General features: G+C 45.8%; 1 protein-coding gene across 2 annotated transcripts in view; it reads right to left on the minus strand.

The window, feature by feature from the left end:
• The window catches only part of GPCPD1 (glycerophosphocholine phosphodiesterase 1), a 701,876-nt gene that overhangs the window by 190,661 nt on the left and 484,978 nt on the right, over positions 1–26,237 (minus strand). For both annotated transcript variants that reach the window (XM_085612626.1, XM_085612627.1), the window contains exon 16: positions 8,930–8,995. In XM_085612626.1, coding sequence (XP_085468752.1) covers positions 8,930–8,995 — 66 coding nt within the window. The remainder of the gene's footprint in view (positions 1–8,929; positions 8,996–26,237) is intronic.

Here is a 26,237-nt window from a genome sequence, read left to right on the forward strand (position 1 = left end):
GGACAAGTTATCTGCATGCAAGCAGAAGAAAGATGAGACAGTGTCAGACTTCTTTACTAGGTTTGAAGAAACGTTTGTTGACCACAGTGGGCAAGATATGAGTACTGAGGGTGGCCAACGGTTATTTGTGGATAAGTTTGTGCAGAATCTACTTCCTGACCTGTGTAAAAAGTTAAAAGATTCAGAAAGTTCTTGGGCTGTTTCCTCTTCAGCGCAAATACTGGCTACTGCACAGTATTATGAAAACAGAGATAAAGATGAAAAAGATAGAACAGAAAAGAAAACGAGGGAACTAAAGACGAAGGTCCTTTTGCAGCAGGCCTATCCGCCACGTGGAGGTCAGAATAATTATAGGCAACCCCAAGGTGTCTATCACCAACCCCAACAATTTCAGAACAATCAGCAAATGAATGGGTATTATCCACCACGTGTCCCTGTAGGTCCCAACCAATGTTCATACTGCAAAGAGGAAGGTCATTTTAAATATAGTTGCCCTAAATTAATGCAGCGGAACGGTAATGCGTATGGCGCAAGAGGTAGGGGTGGTCAGCAAGCTCCTAGAGGCAGAGGGCGTGGAAGTGTTCCCCAGAACGCGCGTCCTCTTCCGCCCCAAAGCGCCATTAATAGCTTTGATCAGCAAGCCAATGCGACTAGTAATACGGCTCAGTATTATAATAATGATTATTATGCAGAGGACGGTGATGCAGAAAGTAATGATTACTAGGATAGCCGTAGACAGAGAGAGGGAGTTGTTTCAGTGCCAGTGGATCAGAGTGGACCGTATGTTAAGGTAACTACAGCAAATGTAACGGAGCCCTTTCTGCTAGACACTGGTGCTGCAAAGAGTTCAATCATGCATTCAAAACTCCCTGGCGCACCTTTGTCTGGCGATATAAATGTTTCAGTAGGTTTTTCTGGCGCCCCGGTTAGGAACCCGATTTCTAGTCCCATGTCACTTTCTATTGGGCCTTGCGAGTTGAAAGCAACCCTGATTCTGACAACAGGTTGTGGTGAGAATTTGCTAGGATTAGATTTGTTGAAAAGATTGCACGCTACACTGTATTGTTCTCCTTCAGGAGTACAACTTACATTAGGCAAGAAAGTGATTTCCCCAATGTACTGGTCTAAAAATACAATGCCACCTGAATTGTCATCCCTTCCGGATGCCCTTTGGGCTACTGGTCCCAATGATGTGGGCCTCTTGGAGATACCGCCATACGTGGTGACTTTAAAGGCTAATGTCAGACTGCCACGTATTCCACAGTACAAGATCTCTAATGAAGGCCAGAAAGCATTGTTAGACATTGTCAGCGACTTGATTAATAAGGGTGTGATTGAAGAAACAAGAGGCAACGTTTGTAATAGTCCGATTTTACCTGTCTTAAAACGAACAGACCCTTCACAGCCACCTGTTTACAGATTTGTGATTGATCTTAGAGAGGTTAATAAGATTGTTGTGCCACAGTTTCCGGTTGTCCCTGATATAACTGCCTTGTTAACGATGATTCCAGCCTCTGCTGCATGGTTTTCAGTGATCGATTTAAAGAATGCTTTCTTTAGCATCCCAATTGCAAAGGAGAGCAGAGATATTTTTGGCTTTAGTCTGGGAGGCCGAAGCTTCCGCTTCAAACGCGCTCCCCAGGGCTACTGTGAGAGTCCATCCATATACAGTCAAGCTTTGAAAGCGCAGCTTGATGCACTTGTTTTACCTAGTGGCGCTATTCTGATTCAGTACGTGGACGATTTACTGATCGCCGCGGATACTGAAAAGATCTGTAAAGAAGCCACATTGTCATTGTTGCGCCATTTATCTGCTTTCCATCACAAAGTGTCTCTCTCTAAGCTGCAATATTGTCGACAAGAAGTGACCTACTTAGGTCATCTCTTGTCGAAGGAGGGAAGGAAACTGACCCCAGAAAGAATTCAAGCCATTGCACAGTTGAGTGTGCCAAGAACACAGAGAAGTACGTGCTTTCTTGGGCATTACCTCATACTGTAGGCATTGGATTCCTAATTTTTCCTTGTTGGCAAAACCTTTGTTAGCCTTAACATGCAAAGACACACCGAATCCTATCCCATGGTCTGAAGAGTGCCAGAAAAGTTTTGTGGAATTGCGCAATGCATTGTGCTCAGCTCCTGTGTTGGGTACTCCTGACTACAGCAAACCTTTTACGTTGTATGTTCACGAGAAAGATGGATGTGCGTTGTCAGTGTTAACACAGCCCTTTGGCAACAGACCGCGCCCATGCGCATATTTTTCATCAACCTTGGACCCTGTAGCGAGGGCATTGCCAAGCTGTCTGAGAGCGACAGCTGCTGCAGCGATGTCTATCCGACAATCTGCTGGTTTGGTAATGGACAACACATTGATCGTTATGGTTCCACATGCTGTAGACACATTATTAAACAGGACCAAGACACAACACTTGACTAGTGCGCGATTATCAGGCTATGAGCTTACACTGTTAGCAAATCACATACACATAAAGAGATGCAATACGCTGAATCCAGCTACGTTATTGCCAATTCCAGCAGACTCAGATGAGATTGAGCAACATGACTGTCTGTTCAGAACAGAGGAAGAGACGAAAGGGAGAGTAGATCTAAAAGATACTCCCCTGACTGAGTGTGATGGTACTTTATGGGTGGATGGTTCGTGTTTCAAGCTCCCTAATGGTGACACGACTGCTGCATATGCTATCACGACTTTACACACGGTCGTGGAAACTGCACGAGTGCCACATAATTCGGCCCAAGCAGCAGAATTAATCGCCCTCACGAGAGCGTGCGTGTTGTCTGAAGGAATGAGAGTGAATAATTACACAGATAGCCAGTACGCCTTTGGCGTGGCTCATAATTTTGGGCGACTGTGGAAAGAGCGTGGGTTTCTGACGTCGCATGGAGCTAAAATTCAGAATGGCAAGTTGGTGAATGATCTCCTTGAGTCACTGACCCTACCGTTGCAAGTTGCGATCATGAAATGCAGTGCGCACAGGAAAGTTACAGATGATGTTGGACGTGGGAATGCGTTTGCTGATGAGACCGCGAAAGAAACAGCACAGAATGTGAAGACTAGAATGTATGTTGCAGGCCCCGCAAGATGGGTAGATAATGTTGGAATGTGTGAGAACACAATAGAGAGTGTGAAGTCGCTTCAAGCTGAGGCCACAGAGAAAGAGCTAAGCAAGTGGAGAGAAAGTATGGGTAAGTTGGATGAGAATGGTTGTTGGATTGATCTGACAGAACATAGGCGATGGTTGTTACCTGGCGCATATGTGCTCCCAGTGGTTACTATGGCACATGGAATGGCACATATCAGTACGAAAGGAATTTGTAAGTTGTTGGCTCCAGTATGGCAGAATGCTGGAATTCCCAAGTGTGCAGAGAATGTGGTCAAGAATTGCATGGTATGCTTGAAATACAACCCTGGTAGGGGAACACCAACTCCAGCTGGTCACTTTGCACCCCCATCATGTCCATTCGAAGTCTTGCAGCTGGACTTTATTCACATGGAAAGATGCAACAACCTGAAATATGTACTGGTGGTTGTTTGTGCTTTCTCAAAATGGATAAGAGGCCTATCCTCTGAAAGATAACACTGCCCTATCCACAGCCAAAGCCCTTGTGAAAGAATTTTTCCCTAGGTTTGGAATGCCAAGAATGGTGTGGTGTGATAATGGAAGTGAGTTCGTGGGTAAAGTGATGAAGAATGTATGTGAAGGTTTAGGCATAAAGCAAAAGTTCCACGCTGCAAATCACCCCCAATCAGCTGGACTAGTAGAGCGCTACAATGGAGCCTTAAAGCTCAAGCTGGCCAAAATTCAGGCGAGCACCGGTCTTAAATGGCCTGATGCTCTGCCTTTAGCACTCCTGTCCACCAGAATGACCATACACTCACGAGTGGGACTTAGTCCTTCCGAAGTGGTTTTTGGCCGCCCGGCCAACGTATGGGGTGTACCGAGGCCTACGAAATTTCGTGAGATTGAGCATCCAGTACTACTCGATTACCTGTATGATTTGACTGTTAAACTGCGTGTTTTGCACCAACAGGTACATGATACTCTTCCCCAAGCTTCTGAACCTCCTGGACACCCTATCAACCCTGGCTCGTGGGTCCTGGTCCGAAATTTCCAGCGCAAGAGCAACGACGAGCCTCGCTGGATCGGCCCTCACCTTGTGCTTTTATCAACGAGATCAGCGGTGCGAGTAAAAGGGAAGAAGCACTGGATCCATGGCACCCACTGCAAAGTAGTCCCCTTGCCTTTGCCATATGACCGGTGGGTCCAGGAGGGTATCGCCGACTCTGAGGCAGACATTGTACCTCGTTTTGTACCATTCAGTGACGCACGCATAAGAGGCACAGTTTCAGACCAAGAGAGTGACCATATTCTGCAAGAAGCTGTGCCACCATCAAATCGACTGGACACCACTGAGCCTGAACTTTTGTTCCAAGACCAAACAGCACCTGGCCGTCTCCGCTATAATTTGAGACCAAGGCCCATGGACAAATAAAGATTTCTTTACTATTCCCTTTTTGACATTTTTGGCTCTCCCATCTGAAGGACTTTCTTGATTTTTGTTTTTCGAACCACCATCCGGGTTCAGCCGCAGGGTCGCGGTGCCAAGACTTTGGGGTACAGGCCGAAGACGTTAGGTCAACGGTTCTGGTTGGTCTAGGGCGTTTCCCTGGACTGATAGGCGTACTCCTTAGCAGAAGAAACTCATCCGCCGCGAGCGGCCCGTTTAGAGGATGGAGTTTTTTAAGATGGAGAGACCCGTTGAGGACATAAACTCTAAAGCAAGGATGTGTAGAATTGTAAAAAGTAAATGTTTTGTATTTCTGTGCCTATTTACGCTGTGTAGTATAATAATGTTCATCGTAGGATTTGTGTTTTTCTCCTCTCAAAAGACCATTGCGCCCACTGTACAGCCTATACCTCTTTCTACTGCCTCCTCTCACTCTTTTCACCCTCTGCCTGAGCACGAACAGACCAGACGATCCGAGTTCGTAAATAACTCGTTTATCCAGCTTTTGCACCAGCACCAACTAGTAATGAACACAACCAATTGCTGGGTGTGTGGGTTAATGCCACATACCATTAACAAGGGTATCCCCTATTTGGTGCTGCCATTTAGTTACAATGGATCGTCATGGGCATTCCAGACCATGTTTCTCTCTGCTCTAGATACGTACTCCCCTCGCCAACCGCGTTCCATCAGACCTATCACCAATAATAAGGCTTTGATGAAAGGAGTTGCCGATATGAGTAGGGATATTGATGCATACTCATCCATTCCCAAAGAAGAGTTGAGACCTTATGTAGGATGGAACGCGACGGGGTATAGTATTAGTCTGGGTGAAAGACAGCGAAAAATCTCATCCCCAATCTGGGTCGTACCCCACATAGGTCGGTTCTGCTTACAGGGTAATGGTCAGAATCCTAGAGCTCAACTGGGAAGAAGTGACTGTACTGAAACGTACACTTTCCCGTCACAGTTCTCCCCTGCGTTTTTGGCTGCCAAGGGCACATATTTCATCTGCAATGACCGAGCATATACATGGTTGCCCCCCGATTTCTCGGGCACGTGTTATATTGCAAATCTGCTACCACCTACATTTACTGCTGCCTCTGATTATCACAAGACCAGAGTTGTGAGAGGTGTGATTAGTAAGGAGGATACTGCCGGTCAAGAAGCGGGAGACTTCTTTTTGGGCTTCCTGCCGTTTTGGGGACCTATGGTGAATAGTAGGAACCTGAGACAACTGACACGTGTGGTTGAATCCACTGTAAATGTAACGGCTGGTGCCCTTGGTAATCTGACAGCTGAGCTCCAAGCGGATCGCCTTATGACTTTGCAGAACCGCATGGTTCTAGACGTTATTCTTGCAGACCGCGGTGGGGTATGTAAGGTTATCCAATCTAGTTGCTGCATTTTCATACCAGATAACGCTCCAACAGTCTATCAAGCCAGCTCCAAACTCCATAAAATATCTGAATCCATACACGTGGATAAAGGAGATTGGTCACTGGTGGGGTGGTTCTGGGAATTGATATCTGCCTGGGGTTGGAAAGTTCTGATGGTCATTGGAATGATCTTAGCCATTCTTTTCCTGTTCTGTCTGTGCATACAGTGTGCTCCTGCGATATGTGGCCTCTGTGCTACCTTATGTGTAAGGAAACCTGTATCGAGGGACGAGCTAAGTAATAGGATGATGCTACAGCAACATCTCCATGACTTCGTGAACATCGACCTGGACTCGGATTAAGATGAGTATAGTGATTGCCTATGTAAGGGCAAAAGGAGGGTCTGTCGTACTTTAATCTCTGTCACCGCGTAGGGGATAGGGCCCTACCCCTGTTTATCTGGTATTAGCAAACCGCAAATGATTAATGCGGCATGTACGAGTGCTTTATATATCGTTCTAGCTATGAATTCACTGTGTACACGTAATTCTGCTTCACTACGCGGGTTCCATTTTGAAAGCGGTGGCCATCTTGTCATTGCCCTCACATAGGCTATAATGGAGCAAATACGGGCCTCACAGTACATGTGCTTTCCCGTGACTTCTCTGTGACCTGGGCAGCTGGCTCTGCTGCCCCAGGTCAAACTGGTCTCACGAGCTCCCCTTCCTCCGTCCACCTGTGATTAGCATCAGGGTTTGACCCATCATAAAACCCTTTCATTCTACACGAGCCTCCGGCTAATCTCTTTCACACCTGACTGTTCCTGCTTTATGACTTGTTTCCCAAAACAGGAGCTGCCCGTGTTTTATTGGGGCCTATTGATATCAAGTGTGGGATCTGAACCTTACTGTGTAAATCATTGTGGGCTGGCCGAACTGGAATGTGGGATGGTCATCATGACTGCCTTTTCTTTGTAATGTACACTTGTTTATTACCGTATCATAAAACCTAGGAATGTATGCTTGAGGCAGGGAAAAGCGTATTTAAGATGAAGTCCGTTTCTATGATTTTCAGCAGTCTCCTGAGAACATACACGCTGTTGTACTTCGAGGATACCTGTAATTGGTCTGCAGCCAATAAACGATCTTTGACTTCACCCAGAAGACTCTGTTTCTGTAGGTCTGGAACAGGGTGAACCCAGAAGTCATAGGGTGTGTGCCCCTGCACCGCTGGGTCTAAAATACCCAGTACTTCAATGTCCGGGTCATTGTGTGGATCTTGATCGGTATTATAATCATCCCAAGGATCTGTATCACGGGGGATTGTATGTGCGTCATCATCCCTATCTGTATCTGTGGTCCTATCCCCACCCATATCATCTTCATCCTCTTGTGGTTGAGGAGAAAATGTATATTGAGGGGAGAGTGCTGGAGAAATGAACACCTTTGGATCAGGTGAAGAAGGAGAGGAAGGTGGAGAAGTGTTAGTGCCTATTTCCTTCTGTTTAATGGGTATTTCAGAGTCTTCTGAATGGTCCAGTTTCCTCTTTTTAGGAGGTTTGGTGATAACATGACCGGTTTGTGGGTCGATGTGTAAAGTTTTTTGCTTTGGATCTGAAAAATCTGGCACAGACTGTTATTTGGGTGCAATGTCTTTTTTCGGTGCTGAAGGCTTAGGGTCAGAATGTTCTTTCGACTTTGTCAGAAGCTTTCAGCGGGGTCTTGGACTCTTTAGCTTTGGGTGTAAGAGTTTCTGGCTCCGAGACCTTTTTCGGCTCCGAAATTTACGATTCAATTTGTTTCGGCTGCGAAGGCTAGTCCTTTGTTTCAACGCCAAAGGCTTCGGTGTCGAGGCGGTTTTCAGTGCCGACGAAGAAGGGTGTGGCACATGTTTATTTTTGGGATTCGGTGCCGAAGGTGGCTTCTCATCACCGGAATGGGGTTGGCTCAAGCCGGAAGGCTTTTCTTTCAGTTTCATAGCCGGGCATCTGAAATGTGTTGCCAGTGTCGACCTGAGCCCGAAGGCGAAGGTGTTTACGGAGCCTTTTGTTTTGGGTTGGTTAGGAGAGAGGTCTCGGTACTCACGGACCGTTGAGCTGGGGTGACTGTCTGGTCTTTGATGTCGGAGTCGTCGGCTTCAGAGACTAAGATCTCTCCTTCTGCTGGTTGTTCTGGCTGGACATTGGGATCTGCTCTGAAGATGTCCGGGACCAAGCTTCTTGCGCTGAATATTTCGTAAGCAGTTCTTGTCCTCGTGCTCCGGGGAGAGGCAGAGATTACAAACCTCGAGTAAGTCCGTGTGTGGCAACTTAGCACCACATCCGGGGCATTTTTTGAAAGGAGTCCTTTCCATTGACTGCTGGCGTAGTCGGCGCAGATAGGCCCAAGTCGAAGATTTTATATTTTCCAAAGATACACGTTGAAAGGGAAACGCGATCGAGACAATACAGTCGAGTGGTGAAGGATTGCGCGTCATAGGGGGTTCGAGAACGACCCGGAGCGCAGCAAATCACATCCGAACCCGATGCGGAAAAAAACAATCTGAAGATGGAGTCGATGCCCATGCGCACGGTCACCCTAAGGTGGAGTCACCTATCTCGTGACTACAAAGACTTCTTCTAAGACAAAAACAAAGTGCAAACATCCAAGCTCAACACCAGATGGCGATCTATGCACAAGTATATGATCTACAGCTCATATGCCTTGAACAGACCGTTAAATAGAGGCAGTTGAACAGAAAAACAAGTCCCTAAGCGGAAGCAGATAAGTCCTAGGGCTGATCTCCAGAACCCACAAAGTACATACACATACAAGTATATACTAAGGTATATACTAAAGTATATAGAAGAGATCTCGAATGCTTGACTAAAAACAGCATCCTTTGATGCTACCCTTATCTAACCTTCATGCTAGGATTACACTTGTATAAAAAGATGTGCCATCCCCGAACTTAGTAAAACTCCTTTAACAGCGGTGCTACTCCAAGCGAAATTTGCATGCATAGATGAAATCTAATTTCATTACCTTTTGTTGGCATATCCATTTGATTTCAATATTAAATCCGACATCTTCAGGTATTGATTCCAAAGCCTAAGGGAAAAAAGAATTGAAAAATGTTACATCTAAATCTTAAGTGAAAGAAAATATAATAGATGTGAAGCTGCTTTCTGGGTACTGGAAAGGCAACATACATGCTACTATTTAACTTTGTTCAAGATGAAACGTCAGATAGCTGAAGAATAATAACGTGACAAAATGAAAATACTGTGAGGTCATTTACTAATTACGCATATCAAATGGACTTAACTGTTAGAGATACATCTGCACTTAAGTTGCAACAAACAGCACGTAGGATCTATACATTATCCTTTTATTACATACAATACTGCGCCAGAATAGGTTTGTCAGCTGCCTCTGCAATGATCTTCGGGTGCTTCTGTTCCCAAAACGTACAGGTTTCGGAGCCACTCCCATGTAGTTTGACACAGCCATGCTATTATTGCACTTAAAAAAAGGCCAAAGCTAGTTGTGGGAGAAGTAACAAAGTTCAACGATTCCAGATTCACAAAATTGTACTCTAAAAATATCACAAAAGGCAAAGCTGGTGCAGTGTATATAAAAAGTGTTGAAATGGGTATGGTTTGACAAAGGAATCTTTTCCCGCTGAAAGACTGTATTCATCAAAACCCTGAGGTCCTACTGTTAAGACTGGGAATTCCGGAGGGTGAGGAGTGGATGGTCTGTGCGCGCGCAGAGTGGATGGTCTGTGCGCGCGCAGGGTGGATGGTCTGTGCGCGCGCAGGGTGGATGGTCTGTGCGCGCGCAGGGTGGATGGTCTGTGCGCGCGCAGGGTGGATGGTCTGTGCGCGCGCAGGGTGGATGGTCTGTGCGCGCGCAGGGTGGATGGTCTGTGCGCGCGCAGGGTGGATGGTCTGTGCGCGCGCAGGGTGGATGGTCTGTGCGCGCGCAGGGTGGATGGTCTGTGCGCGCGCAGGGTGGATGGTCTGTGCGCGCGCAGGGTGGATGGTCTGTGCGCGCGCAGAGTGGATGGTCTGTGCGCGCGCAGAGTGGATGGTCTGTGCGCGCGCAGAGTGGATGGTCTGTGCGCGCGCAGAGTGGATGGTCTGTGCGCGCGCAGAGTGGATGGTCTGTGCGCGCAGAGTGGATGGTCTGTGCGCGCAGAGTGAATGGTCTGTGCGCGCAGAGTGAATGGTCTGTGCGCGCAGAGTGAATGGTCTGTGCGCGCAGAGTGAATGGTCTGTGCGCGCAGAGTGAATGGTCTGTGCGCGCAGAGTGGATGGTCTGTGCGCGCAGAGTGGATGGTCTGTGCGCGCAGAGTGGATGGTCTGTGCGCGCAGAGTGGATGGTCTGTGCGCGCAGAGTGGATGGTCTGTGCGCGCAGAGTGGATGGTCTGTGCGCGCAGAGTGGATGGTCTGTGCGCGCAGAGTGGATGGTCTGTGCGCGCAGAGTGGATGGTCTGTGCGCGCAGAGTGGATGGTCTGTGCGCGCAGAGTGGATGGTCTGTGCGCGCAGAGTGGATGGTCTGTGCGCGCAGAGTGGATGGTCTGTGCGCGCAGAGTGGATGGTCTGTGCGCGCAGAGTGGATGGTCGGTGCGCGCAGAGTGGATGGTCTGTGCGCGCAGAGTGGATGGTCGGTGCGCGCAGAGTGGATGGTCGGTGCGCGCAGAGTGGATGGTCGGTGCGCGCAGAGTGGATGGTCGGTGCGCGCAGAGTGGATGGTCGGTGCGCGCAGAGTGGATGGTCGGTGCGCGCAGAGTGGATGGTCGGTGCGCGCCGTGTAGAGTTACAACATTGCTATTGAGTGATATAGGGGAAAGTGCAGATCAAATTCCCTGCAGCCAGACATTCTGTCCTCATCGGCTACAGAAAATAAGTGACAAAAAGTGAAACTTGGGAACTGTGGAAGTCTTCGCAAAGGATGAAATTTTTCCTGATTTTGTTAAGGCACAGCCAACATTTTTCACCTACCAAACTAAAACCACCTTTAATTCGTTAACCTTCATAAAAAAAGAAACATTAATACATTTTTTCTGCTATTTTGTTGTAGTTTTCTTAAACGCTGGTACAGGAAAGACCTATTGCGGGCTTCAGGAGGCTGGGTACAATGTTTATAAACAATCACTGGCAAAGAAGTCCTAATGGCATTACCAAAGAAATCCTCAAGAGAATGGATTCAGCTGAGGGATTCGTCATGGCGGCAATTGCATACTTTATTTTAGGGTATCACACTAGAACCCATCAAGTTAGAGGTAGAGGAATCACCCCTTCTGACTTTTGCAGACGTGAAACACACCATCTAGGTGTTATCACTTTCCATATGTCGAAGCAGTGTCGTGTCAGGAACAGAAGTCAAGCTGTGTGTAAAGTTTCCATGACTTCTTGTCATTACAGGAGTGCTGACAGTTTGTAGGCCAGGCACTGAGACGCATATAAACAACTCTCCGTGCATATGCTTAACCCTAAACCGTGCCAACTAACTGACAAACATACAACAATTGGTCTGTTTAGTTTTTAGGTCGGTCCACATCAAAATTGTGCCGGCAACATAAAAGTCAAATTTCCAAATGTGGGATGCAGCATGGTTTTATGCTGCACACACATAGAATTTAAAACATAGTAAAAGGGCTGACAAGCAGGAGGACTGTTGTATTGTAGACAAGGGTGGAGTGTTAACATGTTGCACTAAACTATGTTGTTAAGCCAATAGCTGACTATAAATAGGTCAGCAGTAATGTGTGCCTTGAAGCATAAAACACCCAGTTGCACAAGGGTCAGAAGGAAAACAAGTCATGCTTGTTTGAATGTTTTCAGTAGGGACATTAGGACACCAAAGTCTTGTTACTGCTTAGGCTGTGGAGGGGATCCATTGGAAAAGCCTTCACTGAGCTTAAACCACATTTTGTCAGAAATGTCACACTTACAATATTTCATAATTAGAGAAAATCAGCAGAGCTTTTACTTCAAAAGTCTATAAAACGATTTATTGAAGTGTTGTTAAGTACTGGCTTTTCTGCCAGAACTATAACGGGGTAGTACTTTTTATAATGAACCGGGATTTCTCCTCTGTCCTGAGGTCTGGCAAAAGATGTGGAGCATTGCAATGGATGCTTCCTGGATAGATTGAAAATGCAGAAATGTTGCATAATCTAAGTGTAAACAGTGTGATAATTTTGCATGGCTACATTTAGGAGTTCTCACCAATTGCAACTAGGTTAAACTTCAGGACTCTCAACAAAAAAAAAAAAAAAAATCAGAACACTGATGGACCTTGTAGAAGACAAGAAGGATACCGTGAGAGAACTCTTTTTAGCCCATAGAAGGTCCGGGCATTGAATCCTGCTTATTCTTAAACCCAAGTTATGAATGCGGTTCTTCAGCCAGAGAAATAAATTGATCTGCTAACCTGCAGGAAGAAGAGGGGCTTGAACTGATCAAGAAGTGCAACTAAAGCCCTCAAAAGCCCCTGAAGGGGAAAAAGGCGTCTCAGGAAGAAGGTACATTTTTTGCTACCATTTCAACAAAAAAGAAATCAGTAGATCCAATTAGGACTGTAATTTCTGCTGTGGTCCGGAAAAATAATTATGAGAAATCTGACTACAACCACAATCAGCCTGAAACCCAAAGAAGAGTTCCTGAAATTTAAGTCAGAAAAGAAGTCACAGAACTTCCGAGATAAGTTTTGAAGATTGCAATATTATTTTTAATTGCATCTTTTAAAGCAAGGACATTTGCTGCTAGGTAGCTAGAATGTCTTTCTATCCAGAATTCCTATAAAAACTGAATCGTTTAAAAAAATGTTCTTTAGATGGCTTTACTTTCATGTTAAAAACTAATAAAGCTAATGCGATGCTTCTCTTCCTATTGGCTATCTAAAAAAAAAACAACTAAAAAAACAGAGCACTGTTGAGTCCAAATTGAAATGCGAGACATGACTTTTTAAATGCTAAGACATCTAAGCGCCTTTGCATCTCTCCTTAACCTACATCAGATCTGCTCAATTTGAGTACACTATGTTTACCATTTTAAAAATGAATTGTTCATTCGTCACAGCAAAGTTTTTGTTGCTTATATTCCTGTATGCATTTTCCCGGGGAAAGTCAAAGTTATTGCCAGTTTAACGAGGATAAAACTAGGATTTATGTCAGGACTGAAGGCGAGGATTATGCTTTCTCTCTCCATACCATTGTATTAAACAGCAGCCATCAGAATCACGAAAAACACTAACTTTCCCAGACCACCCTGGGCACCATAATGAATTTCTACCAATCAACACACAGGAGTCCTCAAAGTCCTATGCCTATTTCTACTTTCCATCTTTCTTCGCTGCTCTCAGCCTCAGTTAAGTGGCTCTCACAGCCTTTGTGCTTAGCATTGTATTCTTTCACAAGGCTTTTTGTTTTTTTCCATACAGATGCTTTATGTAGTGTTTCTCCTGTGTTTGGGCCGCAGGAGCGTGCATTGTGCTCGTTACATAGCTGTTTCCCTCCCCGTTTGGATATGCGTGGGTGGCTACCATTAGTGCGGTGTAGTCCTCCCCCCCCCCACCTGGATGCGCTGCAGGCTTGAGATGAACATCTCAGCGGCTCCCGCGGCGCGCGTCTTTCAATCTCCAAGCGGGACTGAGGCTGCACTGCCGTCCGGAGCCAGAGCCTTTGTTTTCTGCCCACATTTGTTGCCTATAGACCAGGGGTCTCCAACGAGTAGCTCAGGAGCTACTGGTAGCTCGCCAGTACCTTCAAAGTAGCTCTCAGAGGTGAAGTCAAGCCCAGTATAAAATTCAGAGAGTAGGTGCCTATTAAAGAAGGCAGCACTGCTCATCTCAAGACCCTTAGAGTGACAGCCACCAAAACCTATGGCAGTAACTCATACTAACACTCAAACACACACTGTATCGGCGTATAGAACCTGCCACTTGATACTCTGTATCCAATCTCAATATAACTAAGCCACAAGGAGATTGACTATGTTCTAGTCCCTGCTTTATCAATCACAACATGTGTGTAAACAGTGGACCATGAAAGAAGTAGGCAGGAGTAGCATGCGCAGTAATCAGTGCTGACCCACCAAAGTGTGGGACTGCAGGAGTCAGAGTGAAAATGTGACAGTTGGGTGCATGATCAGCTCAAGACCCGGAGAAGAACAGGGCATAATCCAGACCAGAGAAAATCAAGAGACTCATCAGCATTTATGTGCGTTCATAATAAACACTATTGTTTCCTGAAAGCTACGCCTGGTGTCAAGCCCCAGCAAATGTGTATGCTAGCCCCCATTATAAGGGTGTTATCTCTGATATAATTGTGTCCGTTCCTGGCATAATAGTGCCAATGGCATAATAATGGTCATCCTTTACTATTTTGGGTATTTTTGGTCAAGTCGTGGTATACTGGCAGCCATCATTTACATACTAGGAGCATGACTGGCCTATATTTACCTATTCCTGGAATATTAATGGTCATAACTGATATATGGTTTCTGACTTTTCTTTGGGAAAATTGAGTTTGTTTGCCCAAAGTTGAAAGTGGTATTTGATAGAAAAACGGGCATTTTCAGAAACTAAACTGATGAATGAAAATTCAAGTTAAGCTGGGGAGACCTACTGTTGTACTTATGTCCTTTGTGCCGCAGTGCATGTCAAGATTTGAATGTTACTTCATAAGTCAGGTGGATGCCTTTTATATTGATGAACGTTTTCTTAGCATTTCTGATGGTAACCGCACCTGGAATACTTGGGTGATAACTACTGATAATCCTGCTTAGGGTGGTCATAGTGCAGTCACTGTTTTACAGTTATAAAATTGGCTAGTAGCTCAGGAAGACTCTTTGAGCAGAAGTAGCTCTCACTACAGAAAAGGTTGGAGACCCCTGCTATAGACGGACGTTCCTCGCTGTAGGGGTCTGTACCGTCCCAATTTCTCAGTACGGTTGCAACGGCTGTCGGCCTCTCGCTATTGACACCCACTTGGGTTTATACTGTGCTGTCAAAAAGGACGCCCTCTGGTCTATAATGTTGAGGCTTCGCAGACCAATTGGGGGACTTTGTCCTAGGCAAAGTATTGACACGGTGTATATTTGGGTGTTCTCTGTCCCCGGGCTTAGAGCTTAATACATAGAGACCTTGGGTTTCCCCAAATAATCAGGCCTTGTTCCCTGCATAATTCTGAGGTCTTGGGCCTCAAAAGAAACTGGGGTGCCTGTCACAGTGCTAATGGATGCAGTATACCCAAGTCAAAAAGGAAGATCATCCTGGAGCCATTCTGAAGTCACCCGATGACTTCAGCCAGGCTATTCCTGCAATTATCTGGGGAAATCATCCCAAGCCATCCTGAAGTATGCTTACAGGGGAGAATATTTAAATGAGATGAGTCTAGAGTCATCAGAGAAACTACTCCAGGATCAGTTCCAGATTACTTCAGTGAAAAACGTGATTAGCTTGAATTACTGCAAGATGATCGCATGATAATTTCAGGATTAGGCTGGATTACTCCAGGATGATTTCCTGATTACTTCAGTGGAAAACATGTGATGATCTTGTACTACTGCAGGATGATCTCATGATGATTTCAGGATTAGGCTGGATTATTCCAGCACAATCCTAGTAATATTTCAGTATGGGGCTGTAATATTACAGAATGATCTTGTGATGACTTATGAATGAGAATGTGTCACTCAAGGATGATCCCAGGATTATAACGGGACTGTACTAGTCAACAATTACTTCTTGATGGAGATGTATTACCAGAGGATAGGTTCTGGCCATGTTACTGCATGGCGATTTCAAGATGGGGATGTATTATTCTAGAATGATCTTGAGAAGAAATGGGTAAACTTTGTTTGACTTACACAGGAAATTAAAATATCCATTGTTTTATTAGTTTCCAGGCAGAGAGGATCACCAATACAAAAAGACCACACACACCAATAATTGCTTCATGGGTGGTCTACAAAAAAGAGCGCACTTACCTGTCTGAACACAAGAAAAACTCTCCCTATTTTACATGTGCAAAGAAAACAGAAGAGGAAAGCAGAAAAGGCAGACTTGACTTGGAATTTACCTCAGCTTACCACAGGAAAGCATTTTACCTGCAAGGACTTCAGGATATGTTCATGTTACCCCAAGATAATTACACAATCATCACTACGAGTTTTATATGATTGCCACTTTTACTATCACATGGTCACACTGGTGTATTAACCCCTTGCACGCTCATGACGGAGCCGCTCCGTCATGAGCCACGGTTGCCGTGTGCTCATGACGGAACGGTTCCGTCATGTCACGGCCGTTGGCGGCCGCTCCGCCTACGCGGCGCTGTTTCCCCGCCTGTGCGGGGGGACAACGCAAATGGGCGGAGTCATGACGGAACCGTTCCGTCATGAGCACAGCTCAACCGTGGCTCATGACGGAGCGGCTCCGTCATGAGCACAGCGCCACCGCGCTGCCCCCCCCGCACCCCCCAGCGCTGCGGCGGAATTCCCGCCGCAGCGAAAGGGTTAACCTATTGCACTAAGCAGAGACCCTATTATTGTACTCCTTTTAATTCTGCCTCATCTTTACTCTTCCATTTTGATCTTTATTAAGTAATATGACGGAGCGGCTCCGTCATGAGCACAGCGCCACCGCGCTGCCCCCCCGCGCTGCGGCGGAATTCCCGCCGCAGCGAAAGGGTTAACCTATTGCACTAAGCAGAGACCCTATTATTGTACTCCTTTTAATTCTGCCTCATCTTTACTCTTCCATTTTGATCTTTATTAAGTAATTTTGTTGACACAGATGTAAAACAATGACTAAGTGCGTGTAACAAGAGGGAGAGAGAGGACTAGTAAGCTAGTCCGAGTCCCCGAGGGCTTATATGTGATTAAACAAAGAGGACTATGGTAAGTTTTCCCTTAAAGGGCGGGGATGGTAACTTGTGTAGTGGAGGAGTGAGTTCCTTGAGGTAGGCTTGTAATAGGTGGTAGTGATCAGTTGGCCATCTTTGGCCCATATGTTCAGATCAAGGAATGCCAAGTGGCTTGCACTCGAGGTCATTGTGAATTTCAGGTATGGGTCTCTTTCATTGAGCCAAGTGAGGAAGAGTTGTAGAGTTATTTCTGATCAGAAATAACTCTACAACTCTTCCTCATACATATGGGCCAAAGATGGCCAACTGATCACTACCACCTATTACAAGCCTACCTCAAGGAACTCACTCCTCCACTACACAAGTTTCCATCCCCGCCCTTTAAGGGAAAACTTACCATTTGGGCAATTTCTGCGTATACGCAGAAACTGCACTCAAGCAACCGACTACAAAAATCAGTCGGCAGACCTGTCTAAGAAACTGGAGGAACGAGGCTACCCCCGGGCCATCATTAACAAAACCAAGAAAAGAGCCAGGAACCAAAATAGGGAGGCCCTCCTGGAAACTGTACCCAAGGACAAGAGTGACCAACCCATCACGTGTGTCACCACATTTAACACAGCCTCCAATGAAGTGGCGAAGCTCATACGCAGAAACTGGAAAATCCTAAACTCTGGACAACGACAATGGGACACCCCTAGGTTTGCCTACAAAAGGTGCAACAACCTGAAAGACCAACTCGTGAGCACCCGCCCCAGACCCCTGACCAATAGAGAACCCAACACTATCATGAATGCGTGGGGCCTGCCTAAAATCTCTGGACATTATCCATGCAATGACTGTAGCGTGTGCCATCTTACCAGCCATACGAAAACATTGATACTAGAACCAGACAAAGTGTGGACTCAACGCAGCCACACAAACTGTAATTCACGCAACGTGATCTACCTACTCACCTGCAGCTGCGGCCTCCGATACATCGGTATGACCGCCCGCAAAATAAGAACTAGAGTCACAGAACACAGGAGCACAATCCGGTGCAAGAAGAACATTAGTAAACTGACCAGTCATTTCATCACCCAGGGACACACTCCCAATGACCTGACCTGGACCATCATCGAACAACTACCGGAACTGGCAGTGGATAATGAGAAGAAATTACTCAGCAAGGAACAACGTTGGATATATCGTCTATCCACCCAAACCAATGGCCTCAACGACGCCATACCGTGGAATTCAGTCACCCTAGACCTACTCTAGTCACAATTACCTCGCCTGTGTACAGTGGTCAGTCCCCCGTGCCATAGTCCCTCTGTACATAGACATAGATCATGCTCCCCCTTGTGTGTACCACTAGGCTGCCATAATCATGGGCACATGCTTCAACCCCCCTAATACTGCCATGTCAACTGCAGCGCCTAGCAGCGCATGCACATTAAGCAGTGATTAACGGGCTGAACCACTCTGGGAGGCGGCGCGTACCACAGGCATGTTTCCCCAATATTGGCGCATACATAGCCAACGCTGATCCCTTCGCGCCTGCGCAGATAAGACCACGCCACACCTAACACGGGTGTTGCCCCTTTCCCCGTACCAACGGCGGCATATTTTAGTTGCTACATGTACCTTAATGCAATCGTGCCATCATACTGAGCATATGCAAAAGACTAGAGTACAAATCACCTGCATTATAATCACGCATTCATACTGAGCATGTGCGAGAAACTAGTGTACAAATCATGAGCATGAGCAACAACATAGCAACCGCGCTGATATACTGAGCATGCACGAGAGACTAGTGTGCAAATCACTAGCATGAGCAGCAACAACACAAAGGGGTAGTCTGTCCACCCTTACTATTTCCACAGGTGCTCATCATTACCTTGTTAACCATAGTATAAAAAGCCCACACGCCGACAGGCTCATTCTACCGGAGGACGACGGCGGGACAACAGGTACAAGGCAGGCACTGACCAGAAAGACTGAGTATGACAAACCTGATAAGCCTCCAAACAACAAACTGGGTAAGCGCTTCTTTCCTCACAGGTCCCTAACCCTTACAGGTTATCTCTTTTCATAGGGTCATCCCCTTACCGCTTCCCTCCAGGAAGCCTTGGCTAATAACCCAAAGCGTAAGAACAATTTTCTTGCGCCCTGCCACACTAAGTCAACTCCTTTTAGTGTGATTTCCGTGTTTTAGCCACACCACGCTCCTAATTAGTCGCGTATTTTCACTCTGATGGCACCACCAGTACCATCACACCCAGCCGACTATAGTCCTCTCACCTTGCACTATAGATCCGGCCACCTAAGCATTGTTGACCATATGTCTAAATTGACTATTGACTCTCTGTAAATGTTTTGTCCTTGTTCTTAATGTTTGTTTGTACAGATATGCATGAGAAGGGAATCCCCCTCTCACATATAGAAAAACGCCTTAGTGAGTGTATCACATAGTCTGTACCACAACACTAAGTCTGTTTTATTTCACCACACCTTTTTTTAAAAAACGGTCCTGAGGAAAGCCAGAACACTCTAAGGCACTGGCTAAACATGTCGACCATCTGAAGGACGCAGGGGGCAGTAACTCGCCACCCTCACGCGTCCTGTAGCCTTACTTTTAACCGCTGGTGACGGCCCGGTTATTAAAATTTAATTTACCCTCGGGTACTGGGACCACCACCAAGCCGTTTTAAATCACAACTCACCCAACCTCACTGCACTCTCAGCAATATACCAGCTCCGCTGTAATCAGGCATCGTAGCACACCCGGGACATACTAGGTGTCACTGGGTGGGCCCGATGATGAAGCATGCCACCAACTAGGTTGGTGGGTGAGGGCTTCATGAATACACCAACAAGGTGCCCGTGACAGAACTAAATTTGAGTACTGTAACACTCTGCTCAACTTAAGCTAGTCCTCTTTGTTTAATCACAAACAATGACTAAGTGCAGAGGTTAGTACCATCAGTGAAGGATTAATCTTGAGTGAGTCACTGTGCATGTAGGACACTGCTTATGAAGTATGCGGTTGTGAGTGTCTGTACCTAAGCCTCTAAGTTGTCTGTAAGTAAGCCTCTAAGGGGTCTTGTGAGTGGTCAAGCAGGTGCTGCAGTTCAGTGTTGATGTGACTGGGGCTGCTGTAACAGACTATGTAAGAAGGCAGCGGTGCAAGATTGGTCTTTGTGGTTGTGAACTGTGCAAGTAGCTGATTGAGCATGGCTTGATCAAATGTTGACATTGGCCATGAATCTTGTGAGTGAAGAAATAAGTGTTTTGTGTGGCTCAGAAGCATTTTGAGTGGCTTTAGTATGTACTTTCAGGGAGGTCTAATACATGAAGAGATGCCGAATGTGTGTAAATGATAGCTTGAGTTCAGTAGGCTGAGAATGATACGATAGGTGCGGATGAAGACAAGCACTGTTTGGTTGTCACTAATGTTGAGTGAAAGCTGTGACTGACTGCAGGTGACTAGTTCAACTGGGTTGTATTATGAATGTGTGGTAAGTGTGGGTGCAGTGTGAGTCTGCTGTGAAGGAGTGCAAGAATGTTGCATGGGCTATTGCAACTGTGAAGTATATTGCTGGTGGGGTGTGAGTGGATATGGGGATGATCAGTGTTGCGGATGAGTTATGAATTGCGTTGTGAAGGACCAAGGTAAATAATGCGTGGTGTGGACTGCAATTAATGTGAAGTAGTGAATGAATGTTTCAAGTGTCTGAGTTTCGAGTGATGGCAGGCTGGGTTATGAATTGGGAAAGAAAGTTTGAGTGGCTAGGTCAACCTGTGAGGCAGAAGAGGGTTTTGCACATCTTTGGGTGAGATATGACTGAATGGCTGATCCGACTGATTGCATGGGTGAGTGATATTTACAATGACTGATATAGGTGAATGGTGTGAGACAGTTGGAGAGTGAGTGGCTGCAGCTCATTGCTGGTGTGAATAAAATAATATGATTGAGGCTGTGGTTGCTGGTGGGTTGTGTGGATGACTGGTGTTGTGAACAACTGAGAATGGATAAATCATAAAGTAGAAGGAGAGTGGTTTGATTAAAAGGAGGCAAACATTTGAGGTAGTATGCAAGTTATAGAAGAAACAAACAAGTGCTAAAAAGAGTTATTGAAAGGAGTTGGTGTACTGACTTAGTAGTAAAGCTAAAGCACCAAACTTGAATGGCTACTGAACATGCGTGTAGTGAAAGTGGGTTTGTCAAGGGATACAAATGCCTGAGTAAGGCGGTAAGAAGTGAAGTTAGTGGTTGAGATGAGAGATAGTTGTCTAGACAAGTAATGTGTTTGTGTAATAGTGTGACTGGTTGTTGCTGATAGTAAGTACTGTTACATCTTCCCTAGCATGACTAAGTGTGAAGGTTGGGGGTTGAATGATGTGAACAGGTGGTTGTTTGAATGAGTTATAATGAATGGGTATTTTAGAAGACTGATGTTAAGTGAATTTTGGAAGCAATTAGCTTTGCAAATGGCAGATGTGAGTGCGGGGATAAGTGATCCAGCCTGAAGTGGAGTTAAGGTAAAAGTGTCTCTGCGCAAATAGATGGCTTGGTAATTAGGTTCTGAATTGTATTGTATGGTTAATAGTAGGCAATGGTACAGGGATTGCAACAAGTAGATTGCAACTCTATGTAGGAGGTATGACTATTTAAATGGAGAGGGTGAGCAGTGTCACGATTGTACAAATGTTAATCTAGTGGTGTGTGCAAGTGAAGCCTAGTAACTTCAGGGAATGGTGAGTGAGGGGTGATGTAAGTGGGTATGGTAAATGCTTCTGGTGTAACAAAAATATGTGGCTAACTGGTGTAGGGGAAAGGGTGGTGTTGACTGGATGTTGACATGTAATCAGAGCATCTTAAGAGTTACTGAGTGATACGAGTACTAATCAGTGTTAAGATGCTTAGTGGTATGAGTGGCCCGGGCTATATGTCAAAGGCTTAGCAAAGTGACAATGGAAGATATGAGTGGTGTTAAGAGGCATAGGAGTCGTTTTAGGAATAAGGGGCAATAATCTCACTCCGCATCATTATGGACACTTTCTCAATCCTGAGTTTCTAACCTACACATTTTTGATACATGGTGTAATAGTCTAATTAGTTCAGTAAAACCAACTCAGCACTGCAAGTAATAAAATCGTAGCGGACTAGAAACCAAATGCAAAATGCCATGGAATAAAGTGAAATAACTGGTTTCGCCCTGATTGGCCGAGATTAATTGAAGCATTTCATCCATCACTTTTTTTGTGTATTTCACTGTCGCCCAATGTGAGACAGGTACGTCCTAGTTTTCTGCTATACCTGGCCGAAGAACCCTAACTTGGACAAAACCGGTCCTGGGTTGCTTGTGTTCCGGTTAAGGGGGGTCCTGGCTTGGCAGTTCAGGCTCATCTGTTCCCACTAGTACAGGGTCAAGACGGATTTGCATATCGCGGGGCCTAACGGAGGTGCAATGGTGTGCAAAATGAATATGGATTGGGGTGCGGCCCGAGTAATTACCAGTGGCTGAGATTAATTCAAGCATTCCATCCATCACTTTTTGCATACTCTATTGTTACATGAGATTGACAGCTGACTTAGGGTCTGCATATGGAGGACAAGTTACTGCGTCAGAAACATGAAGATATACCATCCATCTTAGGACCAGGTAAGATAGTCAGAGAATCTGGCGCTGGCACTGGTGAGTGAGCCCAGGTCATAGATACTTTGCAGTGGAGCTTCTTGATGTGTAATAGAAAGAAGCATACAGAAGGTATCGAAGAAAGCAACAACCATGTATGTCTAAAGGCTACAGAAAAAGGTATGGTGACACTGTGGAGTTCTCATTCACAGTCAAGGCCCAGCCGAGTGACACTTACCCTGAAAAGACACAGGACATGTCTTCTAGCAACCGTATTACCTGTGCTCTCCAACATCCAGCAGCCCCTGGTCTCTTCGGACAACATATTTGAATTTTGTAATGGAAGCCTTTTCTTCTTTCGAAACACTGCTTTAACTTTGTATTGAAAAGTGTGGGGGGTGGAAAGTGTTTTAATTGCAGCCAGAAACAACTTTTTTTCTACAAATAATCAAAAGGCCCACAAAAAATTGCATGACTTTACTGATACTATAGGCCATCCTGTCACATACCCCTTTCATCCCTCTGCCAACTAAATCCCTGGCCATTTGCTACTTCCTTTTGCCCATTCCATAATCAGTTACTGCTCTCTGCTGCCAGTAATTCTGCTAAGTTGAGATCACTAGCTCCACTCTTACCGCAGTCTCTCCCCTCTTCGAAAAAGCGCTTTGATGCCTTATCAGGGGTAGTAAGCGCTATATAAATGCAATTACAATACAATACAGTGCATGAACTATCATTGTACTAATGTACCAGGCCTGTATTGCAACGTGTAAACTCTTTCTGATGTAGGGGTAGGAAGAAAGAGTGGCAAAGGAAGGAAGCAGACAGATGGAAGTCATGAAAGATGTGCAAGAAGGAAAAACAAAAGTAAGAATGAGGATGAGAGATCCGAGTGCAAAGGTACACAAAGAATTTGAAGAGAACTTGGGAAAGCAGAGATAGGGAGTACAAGATTGGAGTGGAACATGGTGAAAGTGAAAAGAGGAGAAGAAATGAGTGAGAGGCAACAGAAGAAGAGCAGTCCTAGAGGAAAGGGCGTGAAAGGAGAGAATGAGGAAGGAATATGCTACTTACCAGTATGCATCTGTTCTTGGCATGTAGAGCTGCAGATCTACACACTTTTGCATAGATCGCCATCTGGTGTTGGGCCCGGATGTTTGCAGTTTGTTATTCCTCTTGGAAAGTCTTTGGAAGTCACGAGGTCGGTGACTCCTCCCTTGGTTCGTATTGCGCATGGGCTTCGGCTCCATCCTCAGATTGTTTTTCGCCAACAGGGAAAGATGGAGCGTAGTAATAACAGTGAAGAAACCCATGTGTGTTGTATCTAAATAAGATAGACTGGAACAGATACAGATAGCCGGGTGGGCGTGTGTAGATCTGCAGCTCTACATGCCAAAAACAGATGCATACTGGTAAGTAGCATATTCCGTTCGAGGCATATCAGCTGCAGATTACACACTTTTGCATAGACTATATAGCAGTTCCCAAACTTAGTGGCGACCACCGGTATCCGTTGCAGTGGTTTGAAATTGTGTTTTTAGTACAGCCTGGCCCACACTAGCTTGTTGCTTGGTTTGCACATCTACACAGTAAAGTTTTGTGAAAGTGTGCGGTGTTGACCATGTAGCTGCCTTGCAGATATCATCTAATGGGAAGTTTCCTAGAAAAGCCATAGAAGCCCCTATCTTTCTTGTAGAATGGGCTTTAGGGGGAACAGATAGAGTGCATTTTGCTTTGTGGTAGCAAATCTGTATGCATTTTACAATCCAACTAGCTATCCCTGATTTAGAGATGGGGTTGCCTTTATGAGGTGGAGAGAAAGAGACAGACAGTTGCTTTGTCTTTCTGAAAGGTTGTGTTCTCTGGCTATAGTAAAGCAAGGCCCTTTTAACATCCAATGTGTGTAGAGCCCTTTCTGCAACAGTTTGAGGTTGCGAGAAAAAAAAACTGTAATTCTACCGATTGGTTTAGATGAAAGGGTGAGATGACTTTGGGTAGGAATTTTGGGTTGGTACGGAGGACAACCTTGTTCGGGTGCATTTGGAGAAAAGGTTATTGTATACTAAGTGCTTGTATCTCACTGACCCTTCTAAGGGAGGTGATGGCTACAAGGAAAGCTGTTTTCCATGTGAGGAATTGCAGTTCGCATTTATGCAAAGGTTCGAAAGGCGGTCCCATTAGCCTTGTGAGAACTATATTTAAGTTCCACACAGGTGAGGGTGGCACTCTGGGGGGAATTATTCGTTTTAGGCCTTCCATGAAGGCTTTAATGGCAGGCACTCTGAAAAGTGATAGGTGCTGTCTGTTTTGAAGGTAAGCGGCAATTGCTGCGAGGTGTAGCCGAATGGATGTATATGCTAGGTTACATCTTTGTAGATGGAGTAAGTAGCATATGATCTGCTGTATGGATGCGTCTAGAGGGTTGATTGTGTTATGGCAATAAACAACAAATCTATTCCACTTGGCAGCGTAGCAGGCTCTAGTGGTAGGGCGTCTAGCTTCTCTGATAACGTTCATACAGTCGGGGGGAAGGTTAAGGTATCCGAATTCTAGGATCTCAGGAGCCAGATCGCAAGGTTGAGCTGAGCTGGGTCTGGGTGTCTGATCTCTCCATGGTTCTGGGTTAGGAGGCATGGTGAGAGGTGTAGCTTTTGGTGTGGCACTACCGAGAGTTCCAGCAGCGTGGTGTACCACGGTTGTCTGGCCCATGTTGGAGCTACTAGAATCAGTGTGAGGGAGTGCTGTTGTAGCTTTCACACCGCTAATGGAATTAGTGGGAGAGGTGGAGAGGCGTACGCAAATTTGCCTGACCAGTTCATCCATATCGCATTGCCTTCGGACAATGGGTGTGGGTATCTGGCGGCGAAGCTTGGGCATTTTTTTGTTTTCGTGGGTGGCGAATAGGTCTATCTGTGGATGCCCCCACATCTGAAAGAACGGGTGAAGAACCTGCGGGTGAAGTTTTCACTCGTGGATCTGCTGCGTCTGTCTGCTGAGCAGATCTGCCATGGTGTTTTGGACTCCTGGGACATGCTGGGCTAGGAGAAAGATTTTGTGTGGAATTGCCCATCTCCATATGCTCTGTGCTAGTTGAGAGAGCTGTGGAGAGTGTTCCGCCTTGTTTTTGGATGTAGTACATGGCGGTCATGTTGTCTGTGCGGATAAGGATTGCCTTGCCTAAAATCTGTGTGTGAAAGGATTTTAGGGCTAGAAAGATTGCCAGTAACTCCAGATGATTGATGTGGAGTAACTTTTGTTGCGGCGTCCATGTGCCCTGCACTGTGAGGTGTAGTAGATGAGCTCCCCAGCCGGAGAGCAATGCGTCTGCTGTCAGGATTAGTTGTGGAACCGGGTCCAGGAACGGTCGACCTCTGGAAAGATTTGTGGTGTTCCACCACTGCAGAGAGCGATGGGTGCGACCGTTTACCAACACCAAATCTGTCAGTTGCCCCTGGGCCTGGTTCCATTGGCGCGCTAAGCACTCTTGGAGTGGACGCATCTGGAGTCTTGCATGAGGCACTATGAAAATGCAAGAGGCCATCATCCCTATCAGTTGCATAAACACTCTTGCTGGGAGGGAGTGTTGAAGTATGAATTTTTGACGCAAAGTCTGAATGCTTGCAATCCTGGCCGGATTGGGGTAGGCTATGGCTTTTGAGGTGTCTATGGTGGCACCGAGGTATTGCTTTATGTGGGATGGTGTTAGCTGGGACTTTTGGTGGTTCACTGTGAAGCCTAGTTGGTGAAGCAGTTGGATTGTAGTGGCGGTGTGGTGTACACATTGGTTGTAGGACGCGGCTTTTATCAGCCAGTCGTCCAGATATGGGAAGACGTGAATGTGCTGTCTT

The sequence above is a fragment of the Triturus cristatus genome, chromosome 6, assembly GCF_964204655.1.
Source record: "Triturus cristatus chromosome 6, aTriCri1.1, whole genome shotgun sequence".
Taxonomy (NCBI): Eukaryota; Metazoa; Chordata; class Amphibia; order Caudata; family Salamandridae; genus Triturus; species Triturus cristatus.